At 31.8% G+C, this 20,878-nt stretch overlaps 2 protein-coding genes across 8 annotated transcripts in view; one reads left to right on the top strand and one right to left on the bottom strand.

Moving 5' to 3' along the window:
• LOC135838506 (podocan-like protein 1) overlaps positions 1 to 3,522 on the top strand; it is a 46,651-nt gene extending 43,129 nt beyond the window's left edge. For 4 of the 7 annotated variants that reach the window (XM_065354170.1, XM_065354169.1, XM_065354168.1 and 1 more), the window contains one exon: positions 411 to 3,522. In XM_065354170.1, the coding sequence (XP_065210242.1) occupies positions 411 to 477 (67 nt within the window). In that variant the 3' untranslated portion in view covers positions 478 to 3,522. Of the gene's footprint in view, positions 1 to 198 lie in introns of all 7 variants that reach the window. The other 3 variants (XR_010557421.1, XM_065354172.1, XM_065354171.1) reach the window with 1 other exon arrangement.
• Positions 3,523 to 3,959: 437 nt separating this feature from the next.
• On the bottom strand, positions 3,960 to 20,023 carry AcCoAS (acetyl coenzyme A synthase). Its single transcript, XM_065354164.1, has 11 exons — positions 19,471 to 20,023; positions 10,988 to 11,183; positions 10,181 to 10,307; positions 9,946 to 10,085; positions 9,757 to 9,872; positions 9,459 to 9,651; positions 6,191 to 6,324; positions 5,898 to 6,087; positions 5,630 to 5,819; positions 5,286 to 5,531; positions 3,960 to 5,191 (listed from the first exon to the last, which is right to left on the bottom strand). The coding sequence occupies exons 1-11, from the start codon at positions 19,773 to 19,775 to the stop codon at positions 4,989 to 4,991; spliced, it is 2,040 nt and encodes a 679-aa protein (XP_065210236.1). The 5' UTR covers positions 19,776 to 20,023; the 3' UTR covers positions 3,960 to 4,988.
• Between the last annotated feature and the right edge of the window lie 855 nt (positions 20,024 to 20,878).

Genomic DNA, 20,878 nt, shown 5'->3' on the forward strand with positions numbered 1-20,878 from the left:
GAACTCATAACATAGGTAATATTCTTAGGTAGTAATATCGCATTTTAAAGGTTCGGATCTGGTTTTCTTACTTACGTCGTCTATCTTTTTTTTTTTTCTTTACAAAATAGCGTATTTATATAAAATAATCTGCTTAGTAGCATGTTAATTTACTCCTTCCTTCAACTTGACTGTTCTCTCTTTTGTTTTTGTTCATAGCAATGAACGGCCCGAAGAGGATAAACTTTTGAAGCAGTGATAATGAATGCATGCTGTATTAACACAATTTTGGGGTTTTCGGTGTTCGCATTTACTCTATAATACACTTCTCGTGTGTTTGTACAAAGAAAAAAAAATTCAAACCAAAATATACGCCAAATCAATTAATACTTATCTTAGGTTTTGTTTTTGAATTAATTTGTTTTACGCAGTGGTGTTAATCCTGCTTTTAATGGCTACCACGGAGGAGGAGGTCGCGGAGTTGAAACAACTGTTTAGCCTACAGATATGGACGTCTTCTCTTGTACTGCTGGCGAAACTTTCTACAGGATACGGAACGACTCCTTCAGACACCGCTTTATTTTTATTATTTATTGTGTATTGTGTATTTGTAAATTTATTTACGAAATTTCGAATCTCTATCCATATATTTTTTTCAATGAACTGGGTGAAGTTCAAGAACTAGTCAAACGATTATTATTTTTTTTATATATATGTATTACAGAAATGTATACTCTTGTGTATTCTCCCCCTCCCCTTCTTTGAATTTTTTCCTCTTTTGTTTTGTCACGTTCATTTTACGTATCAAGTTAAGTTTGTATGTATAATTTAATTGTTGCATTTAATTAAGAACGTAACGTTATACTATTTTATGTGTATATGGACACAAGAATTCACCCTATTTCACAAAATTTTCTGTGTCACGTGATGAGCAAGCGATTCCGTCGTATAGCTTTGGCAATTTTTTTTCTTTTTTGTTCTACTCTCCTTTGGATAATTAGTTACCAATTCAACAGTCGAAGTGTTCACCCGTTTCAATGTTACTGGTCACTGTTCAGTCTAAAAATAATGTTTTCAAGTGCCTGAAATATCTGTACTCATAAGGGAACAATACGACAATAATTTGGCATATGTAAGCGGTGGTACAAATATGCTAATTTTTTCTTTTTCAACCCGACCGACGAATATATTAAACGGATGAACGAGGTTACCTGTATGATGAACTTGATGTGTAGATATGATAACATGTGTAGTGTATAAAGTAGATAACGCGGGTCGTTGTGTAATTAATATTGTTTGATGAAATGAGGTGTGAATAGTGTTGTATCATTGAAAAAGATACAATCTAAAAAAAGTGGTAATTTTTTAACGTAATTTTGGTGCTTTTTGTTTATGGAGTAGAGTAAGTGTTGCGAAAAGTTTCTGATTGTTGGAATCAGGATTTTATCATAAAATGGACATTTTTTTCATACTTTTTCGATTTATTCGAAGATCAGTATTTACTTACCTAAAAGGTTGTCGTACCGCTGCAAAAGTATTCCAAATTGATGTGTTCATTAAATTAAGAAGCGTATGTCAACAGCTTCATTTCATTTAAATTTTTGTGGTCCATTTATCAATTTTTTTCATTCGTGTAAAATTTTACAACTTTGGAAGTTATAAGTGCCATTTTATTTTTTTTATTCGTTTCAGAATAAATGTGCTAATTTTAATGAAAGTAAGGAAAATTATTCAAATAATTCATAATGAGCAATTTTTGAAATGCAAATGAAGTTAAGATGGATCATTTTTTTTTGTATTTCATTTTTTAAAAATTGTATTCATTTTAAACGCTGTAAATTGAAATTTGATTATGATAAAGTACTTATGTATATGTACCATTGAAAAAAAAAACTTCTGGTGAACAATTTTGCTTAGTTTGAAAATTGAAAAAGCAGCAACCGACTATTGAAGAAGTTTTGAAAACAATGATCATGAATTTAAAGTCCCTTTAATTTGCAAAATGAAAAAAAAAAAATCATGTGATCTAATTTTACTCACTCCGTGTCATACTACCCATTCCTATGATCAAAAATTCATTTTAATCTTCTTTTCTTTTTGCTCGGTGGCTGTTCCTTCTGTTTTCAAACTAAACTATATCATGTTTTTCTGAAGTTGAAAATTTGTTGTGAACTACTTATCACATTGTTTCGATATCTAAATAATTGCAATTTTTAACCCTACTTTCATTCACACTGAAAAAAAAAGGAAAAAAACAAGATTCGATCCATCTTGATTTAGAAATTCTTTCGAAGGCAATAGTTATTTTTAGAATTTGATCTCGTTACAGCAAATAATTGGAAAATATTGAAAATTACGGGCCAGTGATAGACATGGCCGTTATGTAAATTAAAAAAGTAATATTCGATCTCATTTTTGATTGGCCTACAGCCTAATGCTTATTTTCATCCATCTATCACTCAGATAGGATATAAAATCGATTACTTTATTTTGTATTAATAGAAAATGTTCATGAGTACGAATTGAACGTTATCGTCGAGTATATTGGAAATACTTTAATTTTAAAATTACGTCATCAAGTAAAAAGAACATACGATTTTGTAAAACTCATAAACTAAAGTCGATTAAGTAAGAGGAAAATATACTGTAAGATGATAGCATTTATGCGAGAGTGGTATAGAATTATCGATAAAATCAATTTTTTTTTAAATGAACATTCCATAGTTACAGAAGTCTCGATAATGTAAAACTCAATTTCAACCGAGAATCGAGAAATCATAATATTTACCTACGTAAAATAAAATATTTGTACATGCTGAGGCACTTTTCCAGCATATGTAAAAATATTACTAATGTGGCCGAATCAGCTAAGCTTTCAAATACAAATATAAATTAATATACTACCTAAGTTACATTTTAATAGGTACCTTCTACCTTGGTATCGTAAATTGATCATTGAAGTATTATGATGTTAAACATCCAGTGCCATTTTAGAGTATTTTTTTTTTTATTAACAGGGTATATTTTTTTTGCATTTAAAACCAGGAATGTAAGTATTTTCCATTTTGAATGTAAAAAAGAATTGAAACGGTTACCTGTGCTAGAATTTTCGCTTGTTGCTTCGGTTTTTATTTTCCTTTTTTTTTTTTGTCTCGTTTTCCAAATCTACATGGAACTGGAAATGTTGACTTATGACTTATAAAATATGCCAATGTACCTATACCTATACAATTGTGTTTTTATTATTATGTATTTCGTATACATCTTGAAAACGCGGCAGAGTCATTAATTATGCATTAAGCTTGAATAGCATCGCCTGTTTTATTCATTTATGTATTTTGTGTACTTAATTTTTCCTGTTTTCTTATTTATTTATTTTTTCGCTATTTATTATTAATTGTTAATGTGTTTTTTGTGTATGTTTTCGTATGTGTATGTATTTTACGAATTTTTTCGTTATCGATATTCAAGCTACTTAATTCTTTTTGTAAATTCGTGACATTTTGCATTACATCGAAATATATTTAATTTTCACTTCGTAAATTTTGTGTGGATTTTTTCCCTTACAATACTCGAAATAAAATTCATTGGGAATTTAAGAAAATTTCATGCTATTTTTTAAATAAAAATCACTAGAAAAACAATTCGATCCAATTTTTTCGATTATTGGTAAATTCTCTCAAACTTGACTTTTCTTAGAAAAAAAATCCATCGTTTCAGAAAAATCAAAAATAAACAAAAAATATGTACCTACTTACTTCATTTTATTATTTTTTTCCCATAAATTTGTGTTTAATAAAGTATCTAACTCATCCTTTCATAAATTATTTAATTTTTTTCAATTTGTTCCAAGTTTTTCAATGCACTGTCTTCCATTTTTTTTTTTTTTTTTTAAGAATCGCTGAATTTTTGCGATAGTGATTAACATTTTGAAGATTTGAAACCCCTTTAATCTGAAAAAAGAAAAAAATGAAAAATAGTTTGAAACTTAAAATTTTTTTACTTCGTTTACACATTAAAAACTACTTAAAATAAAACAACATGATAAATACTTAACACATCAAAAAAAACAACTGTCCGTTTTGTTCTTATTAAATCTAGCAAGGCAGTTTAACAAAGTACATGGGAAAATATTACAGAAGCCTTCCGTTCGGATTATTTTACATTCAGACTCACACACACGCGAGAACACAAAGAAAACAGACTCAAGATTTAATCAATTACACGAATAAAAACAAACAAAAACATTAAAGCTTAGCTTAGTTATAAAGTAGAAAATAACATGAAGTGTAAAGTGCATTTGGAATGCGAAGACTCGAACGTACTTAGGTATTTAGAATAGTAAGAGTAGGTAAACAAATTAAAAAGCGTACTTAAAAATTAATTCATTTATCACGTATAATGATATGTATAAAGAACTGGAAATTGAGCTTATTGATTTTCTAGCAATAGGAACTTTATCCTAAACTAAAACTGAGGGTTTTAACCAATTTTACCTAAGTAGGTACATATTTGTAGATAGGTATTGGTATTCTATGAACATTTAAAAAATAATAGATAGGTATCCAGTGGTATGGTAATTTTTGGTAATTAATTAGGTAACTTCGAAGTATAGGTAAGTTTTGATTAGAAATCCGAACACATGTTTACATAAGATTATGTAAATGTGTAAAAACGAGCATGCAAGTTGATCGTTGTAATTTCACATCCACATCGCTCATTATTTTGTATCGGTAGGTAATATGTATTAATGTAGATTTAGGTACTTACTACAAAGAAAAAAAACTGTACGTAGCAGATAAGTCTGGGGATAAATAGGTTAGGTAGGTACTCGGAAGCACTAAATTGTCAAATCGGGGTGCAGATTGTTTTGAAATAGGTAGTTAGGTATATCACAAGTCATGTTTCAGTTCGAAATTACAATTTTAAAAATTAAAACATTTTTAAATAAAAATCGATATGTTTCGTTATAGGTATTGATGAATACTTAAGTAATACTATAAATAAGTTTACGAATTTGATTCGGGTCTATTTTTGAATAAGATTTCTACAATACTTTCATCAGCTAGGGTTGAAGTGTCACCAACGTTTCTATCGTTGAGGGCGATTTTTCGCAATATTCTTCTCATTATTTTACCGGATCTAGTTTTCGGCAGACCAGGTGCGTATTGGATTACATCTGGCATGGCAAAAGGACCGATTTTTTCACGCACTGTATGAATAAAATGAAAGATTGAATTGAAAAGGGAATCGCGGTTACGCAAACGAGATTTTATTCCAACACGTAGCTCGATAATTTTACTCACCTTTGGTGGTTAATTCTTTAACTAATTTTTGACTAAACTCGGCACCTTGGTTAGGTGTGACGAAACAATACAGGCATTCGCCTTTGACCGGATGTGGTCGCGAGACCACTGCTGCCTCAGAAACATCAGGATGTTCGGTCAAACAAGATTCAACTTCTGCTGTACTCATCAAATGCCCAGAAACGTTCAACTTATCGTCTATTCGACCGGTAATCCATATATATCCGTCGGCGTCTCTTCGTGCGCCTGAATGCGAATTAAATGAAGATATTGTAATAAAAATTATGACTATACTTTTATGGCGAAATGTTGATGTTAGTAGGTTTAGGTATTCGTATATTTACCATCGCCAGTACAATAGTAACCCGGAAATTTACTGAAATATGTTTCTTCGAATCTTTTATGATTTCCGAACAATGTTCTCATCATTCCTGGCCATGGCCTGTTGAATACCAGGTATCCTTCACCTTCGCCTTCTATTTTTTGACCATTTTCGTCCAGTAATTCAGGTTTCACGCCGAAAAATGGAAATGTCTGAGTAGGTAATAAAACAATTTTAGTGCTTACGCCGTAAAATAAAAATAAATAATGAAACAAAATGAAGAAAATTACAGCAGATCCCGGTTTCATTGGAGTGCATCCTGGTAATGGAGTTATAACATGGCCACCTGTTTCCGTTTGCCAGAATGTATCTGCGATGGAACAGTTTTCTTTGCCGATAACTTTATAATACCACAACCAAGCTTCTGGATTTATAGGCTCTCCTACTGAACCCAAAACTCGCAAACTGCTCAAATCGTACCTATAGTTGATCAAATGTGAATATTAGTTTATAGGTATTTCAAAAAAATTTGGGTATAGTAGGTAGATCTATAGATATCGATAAAAGAAGTCGATTTACTCACTTTTGTGGAAATTCATCACCGTACTTCATCAAGGCTCTGATCGCAGTAGGCGCCGTATAAAATTGGTTCACTTTATATTTATCAATAATGGACCAAAATCTGTCAACTTCTGGATAAAATGGAGTGCCTTCGAACTGATAATTTCACATAGGTAGGTAATAAGTATTAGAATATGAGATTTATTCACTAGAATATGAACAGGGTGTTTGGTTATTTGTAGAGATGTCTAGTCGAGTAGTTGCGAGATTCGAGAAACTGTTTCCCAAACAAATTTTTCGGATGCCTTCTTGCCGCAAAAATGAGAAAATCAGTGATATTTCAATCTCATCCTTCAAAAAATCCACAGGGTTGTGCTAAAAATGGAAAAAAGGATGGCGTGGTGAGATGGCTCCAGTGACTTCCTTTCAACTACTTACGCCACTAATAAAGCTTGTGGATGAAAATTATTAGTCAACTTTTAGGATTTTCTCTTCTCAAACTAGAAACCCTTTTCCCTCAAACCTCAAAAATTTCGTTCAAAAAATGAAAAAAAATACTTTTGAGGGTAGCGATAAGTACATGTTTACCAATGAAGAATGGAGACTCATCATGAGGTGGTTGATGAAAATTTAGAACCCACTTTGAAGTCGATAAATTTTTATTTTCTAAATGGACGATTCATGATGTGGATTACTCCCTCACCTCATTCGACGTTTGTTTCGTATTTTTACACACGAATCGAATTTTTTTCATAAGACTGTCTCATAGATTTTTAAACTCCTAAAATTCAGGCATGTACCTACGAGTAAAATTAAAATCATTAAAAATATTGAAAAAATTAATAACGGATAGTAGATACTTTTACTTAATTAAAACACCTAAGAAATCACAAAAAAAAATCATAAAAGCAAGTTATTAATATTTTAGGTTCCATCAAACGTCCTAATTTCGGGCATAATTTTTGGCTGATAAAAAAAAACAATCAACAAAAATTAAACTTGGATTTTCTCTTGGAAAATTGTTTATTCCTCCATTTGATTTTCATTTTTTAATCGAATTTGTTTTGACATGACAGTACTTCTGAAAACAATTTTTTTCAAATCATGTTTTCAAAAATTAATTGATTAAATTCTCATTAAGAAGTTCAAAACTGGAGAAAAAAATCATAAATGAACAACGTAAACGTTTTACAAAATAATTTTAAAAAACTACCCAAAATCACAAAAAATTATGCAAATGGTTATAGACTATGATAATTATTGTTTATTGAAAACGAATAACATTGCTTATACATTATCATGTAGCACATTCAGGTATAACATACCATAATATTTGTATCTTGTTTTTGGTTTTTTGAATCAATATTGGGAAAATGGATGTAAAATCTCCTCCACAAGGAAAGTTTTAAATCATGGATATGTTTTTTGCCCAAATCAACTGAATATTCAGAATTGCACATTTTCAAAAAAGTCTGATTAAGTAAAAAATCAAAAAGTCATTTTTGAAAATGTGATAAGTACATATAATTATTTTAGTATCAAATTCATTAATTTTTTTCCGAAGTCAGGCATAATGCCAGAAAATCAACAAGCTTTTTCCCGGTTTTAAAAGTCTGACATAATGTCAAAAGGCCAACAAGTTTTTTTTTTCTTCAAAGTACTCAAGTCATGCAACCTCACATCGATTGATCGTGGTTTTTTTTTTGTTTTTCAAAGTCTAGCAATGGCACAACGTCAGAAAGTCAACAATATTTTTTTTCGTTTTCTAAAGTCATGGTCTCTAAAATTCGATCGATTTTCTTCCAAATTTTTAAAACTCTGGAATAACTAATTTCCATCATGCTTTTGAAAAAAAATAGTCAATTTTGATATCAAGGCTGACTTTTATTTGTTTAATTGGTTTTATGACTTTTTAAAATCAACAAAAAAAAATCAACAAAAATAAAATCATGTTGAATTTCAAAAAATGACTTCCCAAAATTTTAATCAAACTTTTCAAAAATGGGGAGAATCATGTACTGCAGTGTCCCCCCTCAATGACATTTCATGATCAAGTTTGAAGTAAGCAACATATTCATGATTTAAAACTTTCCTTGCACAAGAAGCTTTGGCTTCATTTTTTTTCAAGTTTTCAAAAGTCAGCGTGACGCAAATTTCGGAAAGACCCTAAAAATTGGACGGTTTCTAAGGTTTTTATCGACATGATTCGACACCTTTTTTCTTATACATATTTGACAAGAGCACATTTTCGATGTACCTACATATATTCAAAGTTTAAAAAGCCAAAAATTCGGTTCTGGGGATTTTCAACATCACTAGGTATAGTAACATTTCTAAATTGGTCATTTTGATAAAAAAAAAATAATAAATAAAAAATGCTAATTATCATGCATTATTCACGTGAGAAAGTTATTCAAGATGATTTTTTTTTCTTTTAAAGTTCACAAAAAGTGAACGAAATTTCTTTGAAAATTGATTCACATGTGTCTACCTACTACGTATCAAGGCATTTCGTCAACTCAACAAAGTATATCGAAGGAAAACACATTGAAATAAGACAAAATTTTTTGAAAAAAATGGCCCATTACATCTATTATTTAATCGATAGCAATTTCAAAATCTTTTTCAGCCTTTTTGGTAGGTATTTTGATGCTTTATTCAAAAATTATTTGCACTTTTCTGAATTCATAAAAATGTATTACGATCTCAGGTGTTTTTTCAGTCTGCGCACACGTTAGAAAAAAAGCGAGTTGAAATAAAAATTACTTATTTGATTTTTTTTTTTTTAATATTGTGGAATAATGATAGGTAGTTAGGTAGGTAGTAATGTGTTGCATGGAAATTATCAAAAATTTTGAACAATATCATGTTTAAATACCAAAAAAATAATTATTATGTCACAATCAAATCATTTCGACTTTTTGTGGAATTTTTGTTCAGGATGAACCAAAACACATATACCTATTTATGCTAATTATGATTCAATTTTTTTTCACGTGGGTATAGGTAATCATTCCAAAAATGCATGTTCTAGAATTTCGAAGCTATAGAGACACCAAAAAATTCTCAGAGCATTCCACTCAACCCATTCACATTTTGTGATCGATTTTCCCTTAAAATTTGGGAACCAACTTTATTTATGCGGGTTTTCTTCTCACAGTCGTCGCTCGTCGATATGGAGGTACCTATCAATTAAACACAATTCTCGCAAGGCATGACAATGTCCTATCTATTCACCAAACACCCTATCATCAATAAATGATCAGAAAAGAGACATTTTCCACACTTACAATTACAGAAGTAGCTCCATTGGCTAAAGGCCCGTATACCACATAAGTATGGCCGGTAATCCATCCAACATCCGCAGTGCACCAATAAATGTCATTCGGCTTATAATCAAAGACGTACTTGAAAGTTGTAGCCGCGTATAATAAATATCCTCCTACAGTATGCAAAACTCCTTTCGGTTTACCAGTGGATCCGCTACAGAAAACAATAAAAATGTCATCATTATACCTAGCTCTATGGAAGTTCAACTATTCAATTATTCCCTGATGGAATAGGCTTTGGTATTTAAGGTATAAGCACCTCGTGTAAAGCATAAACAAAGGATCTTCGGTGGAAACCCAGACAGGATAACAAGACGGATCAGCATCTTCCATTTCTTCGTGCCACCAAGCGTCACGTTCGTCGTCCCAGGATATCTTTAAAAAGAATAAGTACATTTCCGGTCACTTAAGGTATAGTTTGCGAGCAAATAACATTATCAATCATCACCTCGTAGTGATTACCAGAGTCTCCGTTCACTCCATTGTGGGATTTTTTATCCGCATTAAAAGAGGCACTTAGTCTTTGCAAATGTCGCACCACAATACAAGTTTTCACCTCGTGTCCTTGTTCTTTAGCTTTATCCATAGCTGTCAAAAAAAAAAAAAATACCACAACAATGTTTTCCGTATAATATCAAGATCAAGCCACCAGAGCCGGAAATCGCATTAACTCGGATATTTACCCGTATCGCAGATTTTTTTCAAGTTCAATAACTTTTCGCCTCTGTATACGCAGTCAGCGGTGACCAGAACTTTACATTTCGAGTCAACCAATCGATCTGCTAAAGCGTCGGCGGAAAATCCGGCGAACTGTAACGTGACAATATTATTACCATTAATAAATTAGTAGATAATTCCACAAGTTGAGTAACTATAAGAGCTAAATTAAGACCGAGCCTAAGGTAATTAAAAATCAAGTACCTACAATTGAATGACCTTTAAGTTAAATTAGAGTTGATATTGGAAATTTACATGATTTCGTTCGATAATTAATTAGGTATTCGTGAACAACGCGGTGCGAATGACATAATTACATTACAATATTACAATTTTTAAAAAGTTTTTAAAATCAAGAATAACCGGAAATAACGTGTTTGAAAATGTACACAGCTGCATGTGCGTTATACGTAGGTATTGTTAATCGAATAGCCGCATTATTGAAGGCGTAAAATATGAGATAGGGAACGCTGGCTGCTACATACCTAAATACGTTACTGACCTACCTAGAACTTATACAGACAAGAACAACAATCGGCGGTGGGAAAACCCCTTTTAAAAATCATTCGTAAGGTAAAAAGTTCATTCAAATAATAAATTATATAGGTACGTATCTCTATACCTACGCATGAGACTTCATCGAAGAATGATAAAAATTCACGAAAAATTTATTTTGAATGTCAAAATGAGAATCCATTTCATTCTAAGTAGAATAAATTACACGTAAAGTAGGCATATATTCGTTCATTTAAGAACACCCAGTTATTACTTACCACAATGGAATGTACTGCTCCAATTCTCGAACATGCTAAAATCACGGTAACAATCTCCAAAACCATGGGCATATAAATAGCCACCCTATCACCTTTGGTGACGCCTTTGGATTTCAGCACATTAGCAAATTTGCACACTTCTTCCCTCAGCTTCTTGTATGTCAACCTGCTGTAATCTTCCGGGTCATTTCCCTCCCTAAACAAAGAAACAAAATGTTTTTCATTAGAAAATTTATCGTTAAAGTAAATTGTTACGTAATACGAAGAAGGCGTAAAGAATGGACCAATGGCGAAACGTTTTCCGTCAAAAATATCAAATATGCCAATGGTTGGGAATAAATTTGGAAATTCTCATTCATACATCATCGATAACGTCCAACATTTGGGCTGGGTTTTTATCAGAATCACATAAATAATAACTTTTTATCAGACAAAATAAATAATTGTAATCTGATTCGGATGTCGTATTGTGTCGTAAATTTACGTAGTGGTAAGGAAAATAAGCTACGCTTTCGGATGATTGTTCTCATCACAGAACTTTACAAATGAGTGATTAAAACTTACAAAGTATGTAGTAGGTACCTAAAATGTTTTCGAATCCAGAACTAAGTACATAGTTACCTACATGGTGTAATTTTTGAAACAAGCAAAAGAGAAAGGTTTTTTTAGCCATTTCTGGCAAAAAGTGACACATTCGGACAATTTTTGGGAAAGAGTGAGACTTTCGAATAATTTTTTTCAAAAAAATAACTACAACTTTTAGCCATTTTTGGCAAAAAAAACATGAGACTTTGTGGCAATTTAGACAAAATGCAAAACTTTTGGCTATTTTTGGCAGAAAACGAGACTTTGACAATAACTTCAGCAAAAGGAAGGGCTTCTTGGTAATTTTTGACAAAAAAAAACAATTTTAATTTTACGAAAACGCAGATAAAAATTTCTGACAAATTTTCAAAATACGAGACTTTAACAACTTTAGTAAAAAGCAGGACCTTTCTGGAATTATTGTCAAAAACTGCTATATACTTACTTGTAAGAAATTGTTGGCAAAAAAGCAAGACTATGGTAGCAATTTAAAAAAAAAAAAAAAAAAAAAAAAAAAAAACGGAGAAAAAAATACCACACTACAGGGCCAGTGGTTCTAACCTCAGAAGCCCAGCACAAAAAACCTTCTACCCCATTTGTCTTATTCCCTGTTTTATGCGTCTTTCTTATGAACAAGAACGAAGATCAATTCGAAAAGTTTGGCAGAATAAACAAGATCAAATCGCTTTAATACTTTTGAAAAGTACAGGAACAAAGAACGAGAAAACGAATTTTACCGCAGGTTTGGAGATACAATCAAATTTTAGTTTTAATTTCTTGTTGCCTAAATTTTTTTGTTCATTTTTTTTTTTTTTTTTTAGCCAGTCCGAAAAACAGATTCTATTCCTTCCAAGGGGATAAAAATTTGATTTGGAACATGATTTTTTTTTTTTTTTGAATAATAAAATAAGTACTGCCTTTATTTTTATTAAAAAATATTTGAAGTCAAGTTGAACGAAGAATAGATTCAAAAAAAAATTTCAGTTTTGCTTTTTGTGTTTGGGTTCTTGGTTTTATTTTTTGTTCAATGATGTTGTGTTTAGTATGTACCTATTTTAGTTGTTTTAGTTTCCTAGTTTGCATCTTTGATTTTTGTCCTTTTTCAACACTTGAGTGAAAGTGAAATGAAAATTCAAAGTTTTTCTCTGACAAAAGTAATTTTTTAGTAAAATTGATGGAAAAATAAGATACAGTAGGGTATCCAATAAAACCATCAAATCTATCATAAAAATATGCAAAGCTGTTATGGGATTTTGTTCGTTATTTTTCGAAATTCCGCAAGACTTTGGGTACAGTTTGAGAGTTAACCATTTTTGAATGAATTGATAATCTATACCTACAGCCCACAAAAAAATAGGTATGCTCTGTTGGAAGTTACTTATGAAAAGTAGGCTATTTTGAAAAAAGAATTGATTCGAAATGAGTTTTTAAGTGTTTCTTTCCTTCAATCGAACAACATCGTAGTTATTTATATTTTTTTCAGATTAGGTATTATTTTAGAATAGAAATGGTGCAATCTGAAAAAATGAAGAAATTGGCAACATTTTTCGAATTTTGAAACATCCGTTTGTCATTGATATAGCCAACCACGCAGAAAAACATCACGAAAGTCGAAAAATTTTCTCAAAATGTGCAGTAAGTAAGTACGAATGAAATGGTAATTTTCCTAGCACGTAAGTACATTAAAAAAGTTTGTGAATATCATTACTCCAAGATCTACGTTTTCAACGGCGAATTTTCACGTGCAAAGGGCAAATAAAGCAAAGAGCGCATGTTACGCAAGTTGAAAAAAAAAGTAAGTACTACCCACATTAAAAAGATTCAAATCAAATTAAAATTGTTGGTGGATATATGTATATTTCCGAGTATAGAGTTCAATTCGAAATTTTGAAATAGCGAAGCACGCGAGCTTCCTTCAAAATATTATTCGGAAATGTGGAAAAAAAATCGATTAAAATAAGTTATAGGTACCCATTTTAGAACAATTTCAGAAAGCAAAAGGTAAAAATAATACGAATAGGTAATTCCACAATCTACATCACCTTTCGCTTCAGATACTCAGAATAAAAACGTCAAATATGACGATGTTTCTACACGTGTCGAAGATTGAATTAATAAATACCTACGAGGTTATTGTTCATTCGCAATGACTTAAAATTCAAAATCAAATTGCTTCAGGGATTCCAATTCGAATAAGATACTGGAATTCGGCGAACCTTATTCCCTTATCTTTCTTTCTTCGGGCTTCTGAAATGGTTTACTAAATTCATACCTACCTATTCAATTGAGTAAGCATTTTGAAAAATTACCTTTAGGAACACCAATCTTTTTCGATTCAAGTACCTACGTACATACATCGCCCGTTAAAATATTTCTTTTTAAAATTTTCAAAAATTTCTGACGTAAGTCTAGCGTTATACCTGAATATAAATTACGACGAACGTATGAAAATGACACGTGGTGTTCTTATTCCGAATTAATTGGGGCACTGTTCATCCGATCAGACATTCGAAATTATTTAACAATGCGCGAAGTAAGCTACGAGGCGAGGTAGTGTTTTCATCGCCGTAATCACCTGTTTACATCAATGAAAAATGAAACTTTTTTTACACCACTCGGTCACATTGAAAATTGAGCGGGAAAGTGAATGAATATAGATTCCTTCCTTTCCTATTCAAATACCTATGCAGTTTTAGGCGAACTCTGTAATTTTGAGTTTTTTACGATTACGACATAATAAACGACTACCTACCTAATTTATGCATATTTCATTTCAAAAGAAGAAAAAATTATGAAAAAATTAATAAAATTTGAAAATTTTACACCCTTGTGAAAAAATATATTCCCTTATAATTTTTATTTTTTAATGTCTGCTCGTAACTTCTAATATTATAGTAGACGTATATCCTCACATTCCTTGGGTTAAAATGTGACCGGCGTCAGTTTTCCAACACCGAGTCTTCTTTCTTCCTTATTTTAATTTCATCAAATGGTATTTCAGAAGGTTTTCAATTTCTATCATTAAGTCAACGGGTGTTACGATCAACGGTACGTGGGCGTTTCAATTTCATTTTATAAATTATATTCCGAAGCAAACGAGCCTGCTACAAATCCACTATATCAGTTTAATGTTGCTAAGGGAGAAAGTGTAAATAAATCTAAGTACTTAAATTTCACCTCAAGATAGAGGGAAAATGCTTCATGCAATATTCAAACAATCGGAACGATTGTCCGAAAATAATTTTTAGATACTTGCGATGACATTCATAATTAATTTTATTGTTTTAGCACATGGGCGCTTTGTTAAACTTTCATTTTTATCGCTTGTATTTCAAATTTTTAAGTATATTAAGCTTTTCTGAAATATGACATTTAAATGAAGTAAGCATTTATTTATATCGATGAGCATTCTAACAATAGGTGCGTTTACCTACTTATTATCCACTTATCAGTTAAGTACATAACCCATGTAAGCGCTCTCAAAATTAGTTGATTAAAGAGAGTTTGTTGTAATTTTTTGCATTTGTACATGAGTATTGTGAATACCTACCTTATTCTATTTGACATTTTTAATTTTTCATCGCCAAGTCCCTGACGTTTTTTTTTTTTTTTGTAAAATTAAGTAAAGATTTTCAATTTTTTATCACCAAGTTCTTGGCGTTTTTTTTTTTTTTTTTTTGTAAAATTATAAGTAGAGATGTAAGAGGCATTAAACCTGTTCAGCATTAGAAAAGACACGAGATTCAGCCACCAAAATAAGAAAATGAAAAAAATAAGCAAATTTTTATTATTCAGTAGGTTTACCTAATGCAATATGGGGGAGTTTTGTGATGGAATTTTCGTTTAAAATTCGCTTTGAACCACCAAAAAAATATAAGTTGACGCAATTCCTTCTGCTCTAGTAATAATGTAATAATTTTTGAACCTACGACGAAGACATGTTTACCTGACTCTTAAGACTCTAGAGGCTAGATTCGCTCATTTAAAAATTTAAATTTTCCTCGTTATCATCCCTCCTTTTTACATTTCTTGACACGATGACATTTCTTTTAGGTAGAAATGTTTAGTCAGCAATATCTCAATATTATTCAGCAGGGATAAGAATTTCAATGAGGGTCTGGTGGAAAAAGCAATTACTTTTAGAGATCTGGGAAATTAGGTATCTCGGAAAATTAAAGAAAAATTCTTTCAAAATTGAAAAAATTTTCAATTTTGCACGTTGTGCACCATATTATAAAATCGCAAAGAAAAGAATAATTGAAGATTTGAACTTCGAGTCCACCGGGAAAACTTTTTCAATTTATGAAAAATGAGAATTTTTTATGTGATTTTAGAAAATAATCGGTAGGCAGGTAGGTAAAGGAATTCAATTTTCAAACACATGTAAAAATTATCAAAAATGAAAGAGCGTAGAGAAGTGAGCCAGGATCTAAAAATCTATTTTGGTAACATTTTTAGCCCTCAGCTCTCAATTTGTCCCTACTTCAAATGATTTTTCTTCAGATTAGACATTTTCGTTTTAAAAATTATTCTATATGTTGAATTTTTTTGGACATGAAAGTATTATGGACTTCTCCAAGGGTCAAGATGATTCTTGGGAATATTTTTTTCGCTTTTTTCGTTAAAACGCACATTATGTTCTTTTGGAAAAGTGCTGCGATCAAAAATTTAGATTTTCACAGATTTTTTTCGAAACAGTTTGAAATCTTCAGAATGCCAAACATTGCTGTTCAGAAACTAGGGCAGGGCCAGATTACCCTATATGAGTGAAACTACGAGTAAGTGGCCGCCTAGAGCAAACATTTTATAGGTGGCAAAATTTAGAGAAAAAAATGCGGAAATTTTTCTTTCTCATAAAATAAAGAAAAAAAATTCCTTGATTTTCACTCAACAGTAAGAAAATCTATCAGGTTTTATTCCAGTTGTCAAAATTTAGCTGAGGTGTTGAGTGTGGGCTTGAAATAAGTATTAATTCAAAATTTTCAAAAAATTTCAACATAAGAAAATGTTGACTTTTCGTATCGAAAAATTCAATTCTGTTGAATTACCTATGAATTTTCAGAAGCTATTTGTATTCGCTTCGCTCGGCCTATTTCGTAGATTCTCTTTTTGAACTGAAATTTTTGCAAAACATTTCTTCAAATTTTTGAAAATGCGAAAGTTAGAAAAAATGAGTTACCTAATCAATTAAAAATAGTATTTTGCTCTATGAATTAGGTAAAGTTCTTGTTTCCTTTTTTTTGATTTGCTGTTTCATTGAAAATTTTTGTTCACATTTTTAAAATATCAATGTTTGAAAAGGCGGATGTACTAAATGAAAAAAGAAGATATGAACCATTGTGAGAACCCTTTTGAACTTTTCTAAAAGCGCTATGATTTAAAAATCGAGCAAATAGGTATACTTGAGTGAGCTTCAGCTCAATACAATCGTATTATTAAAATCTGACTGACATGAGAGGAACTAGTGAACTTCTTCATTTTTTGAGCAGCTCCCATGTAGAAAAATAGTACATACCAGTACTACTGACAATACTACTAATAAGTATCGAAAATATAGGATTTTGGTGACCGATGGGTCCGAATTGCGAAAAAAATTGAAAGTTCCTCTCCTCCTTTTCGATGTCCATGTTCATGACCTAGTTTACAAATTTCGTAACTGGGAGGAAATGTCTAAGACTTATCTAACCCCTTCCCAATCAAGCAATCAATGCACATTTTCGATGTGGTTTCTGGAAGAGATAACCCTCATAGACGAACAGAAAGTCTCATTATCACTAGTAGCTCAATTGTTTACCTGCAGAGTCACAAACTGAAGAGGCAAACTTGATTTTGAAAATGTCAAAATTCCAAATTGTTAGTGTCCTTTAATCTTGATACCTAATTTCGTAGTTTTCAAATCAAATCTCGTTTAATCTCATTTTTAAGATGAACAACAGCATCATCAATAGGTGCACATGATCCAAAACTTCTTCTTGTATGTTCAGAGAATTTTTCAAAATTATGGCTATATTCGCTAAATTTCAATTTTGTAAATAGCTCTAAGTACTCCTTCCATACACGAAATAGGTAGGCATGTAGATAATTAGGCAAAATGTCGTTTTTTGATCGTCAACGATCCTTAGAAGTCAGAACATGCCCTATATAAGGTCATTAATAGGTACAACCTAAGTATGTAGAAGAAACTTTTGTTTGTGTATCAAAATGTTATGGCAATTCTATTGAGCTCCTTTAATTTATAGATCAGGAAATTTTTGAGAAAACTGATTGATTATGATGCCAACTGCCAACTTATCCCTGTGTTCATTGATTATTCAAGCAGAAGTGTTGTTTTGGTCACAGATGTCGAAAACTAAAACGGGGTGATGAGCACATTTTGTCTCCCCAACCTCCTATCTCCCTCTCAAAAATTAATTGTACGTAAGATTGGTAGGTAATTCGTGGTTTGTCTCAAGGCTGTTCATTTCTCAGACCTCCAAAAAATCGGAGCTCGGGTTGAATCGCCCTCTTTGACTTTTGTTCTTCCCTCTCTAGTCTCTAATACGTACGCACAACCCTGATCTTGATCGACAATGCATTAAATTTCCATATCTAAAAAATACTATCCACAAGTTGCATTAGGCATTACCATTGATGGAATTTTGAAATAAAATTTCAAATTCAACGCACGATTCTGATTCGAGTTTTATCTCACAGGAACATACGACCATACGACGTAGGTACATTAGATACATACAACAAACTCAAGCTCTAGACAGTTATATTGAAACGATACTTGGAGGTAACTTTCAAGATAAGATTACAACTTTCATCAGTATAAGTGAACTATCAATCTAATGAACTCTGATACATACCTACCTACGTAGGTATGAAAATATTCCAAGACTTTAATTTTGAAAACTCGACGATATGAAAAATTCAAAGAACAAAAAAGTACCCATTCTACTTTTAAATAATGGATCACGTAAACAATAATGAAACAATAATGAAAATCAAAATCAACGCGGCAGTTCATATCCTTCGAAAACTGGTTATGAGTAAGTATATACCTAGTATCTACATACATAAGAGTAAAGAATAATTATTCTGCAAAGATTTTTTTACGCGCGTATTGTTGTTTTTACTCGTGCACATAGCACATACGTACGTAGGTACTCTTTTCAATGTGATTTTCTTGGTGTATTTTTCTCGAGACGAGAAATTATTAGGTACTTGACGTTTTTCATACATCTTGCTCAACCTTGAAAGCAGATTTTAGTCGAATTCCCTAAAAAAATCGCCTTAGTTGCTCACAAAAAAACGGAATGTAAATTATACCGTATTGTAAGTCGTGGTAATATAAGGAAAATCACCAACTAGATAGGTAGTAATAATGTATAAGTATACCTATTTCTTATCTATGTAGGTAGCTAGGTACTGACTGGTAACGCTGAATCAATACCAACAACGCAGCAAAATTGTAAACGAAAAAATAAATAGCGTAGGTACCTAAATCGTACAGTGCATTATAATGCAGTCAATCAACCGAAGAAAGGTCAATATCACGGACGAAAAAAGTTTTTAATAGATATTCACAGCATAGGTACACCTATTTTTACCTATTGATTCGTTATAGTTACCTAAATTTCACCCAGGAAGATAGGTGTAATTTTTTGGATACCTACCTACCTATAAGATCTAGCAAAACAAGGGTACAATTGTCGCACTTGGAATCGAACACCCACTTGGAGTAGAGTATTTCTATGTAGCTCAAATACATTATTTGTGATTAGTAGGTAACGAATAATGAATTAATTTCGGTTATAACTGATAACCCGGTTCCCTGACGCATACATAATTAATTATTTGGAATAAGAAAAGCGTAATGCGAGGTTGTTGGTTGGGAAAACAAGTCTACGTACCAATAAAAAGCGATCTTGTCTCCTAGACCTAATCGTATATTGCGATCCAGCAAATTATAACAAATGTTCGTCGTCGCTCCTTCCAGCCATTTAATATGTACAGGGCCTTTGGTCACGTCGAAATTATAACTCCAAAATTTATCCTTATCGATGGGCGTCTCCCAATGAAATTGTTTGGCGATATCGGACCAAAAGTCTACAGGATCGTCGATGGAATTCTTGTACAGACTCCTGTACTCGGCCATGGACTTGACGTGCGCATGTTTGGAAACATGAGGTTTTGGTTCGTAAATTTCTTCTTTCATATTGAAAACGTCGACCAACAAATAATGAAAAAAAACACTTTCACTGAAATTCAAACACTATTGAAAAAAATTTCACCGATAGATACGTGAATTTAGTTTCGATCATTCACATCGAAAATATCGCTCGACAACCGATTGTCTACGCGGTTAAGATACCTACACTTGACGCACGCTTGATAAAGGACTAATCCGCGAACTCTTTTTTAGATTCAACGTTCAAGTTCGTACCATAATTTAACATGTTTGAGTAGTTCACGCACGATTCCTTTCAACGTTATCGAGTCGTTCGTCGCGGCGTCGACGTCGTGGCTTTTCGGCACTCGATTACCACAACTTACGTGTTCTCTTATCAATTTTTCACGCGTATGGAAAAAAAATCACGCGAATTACATTGGTGAAAATTTTCACCTTTAGGTTATCGAAGCGGGTCGTCTTCTTGGTAGTAGTAATTAAAACGTACATTGTAACATTCTCATCGAATTAATGAATTAAGTTCGATAAAGAAAATCAAATGACTAATGTGAACCTGATATTTTTCAATGTGCTGCGTTGAAATTAAATATAAACCATTGAATGCTAAAAAAAAGTCTAGACTCTTTGTATCTATTACAGGCTTCGGATTCTCCAACCGTCGATCATAGGTAATTGAAAATCTCGAAAAATAAATACCTAAGTGAAAATAAAATCACAACGCAGACTAAATTTCCGATGCAAATGTTTAGAAAATTATCGCAGATATGTTCAGTTGTTAGTTTTGTTTACTTTCTAGTTTGAAAATGTCAAATAAGATCGAGTGGGTAGAAGTAGGTATATAATTTTATTTAGTACACAGATGTCTAGAAACAACCTCTTTCCTTATCTAGATGTAATTCGAGGTAAACATTTACAACGCTGCCATTAAGTATTTAAATAAACAAAATACACGAATGATTACAAATCACCTATCGAAGACAAAATAACGAGCATTTAGGTAAATTTTCAATCATTTATTTGACAATTATTGTAACCAAGCGAAAAAGAACGAAATTATCCACCTTTGACTGAATTTTCGTTATTACCTAGTCACGGTCATGGTGTTTCCCCACACGATCAATAACTTGCCC

Source organism: Planococcus citri, chromosome 3, assembly GCF_950023065.1.
Source record: "Planococcus citri chromosome 3, ihPlaCitr1.1, whole genome shotgun sequence".
Classification (NCBI taxonomy): Eukaryota; Metazoa; Arthropoda; class Insecta; order Hemiptera; family Pseudococcidae; genus Planococcus; species Planococcus citri.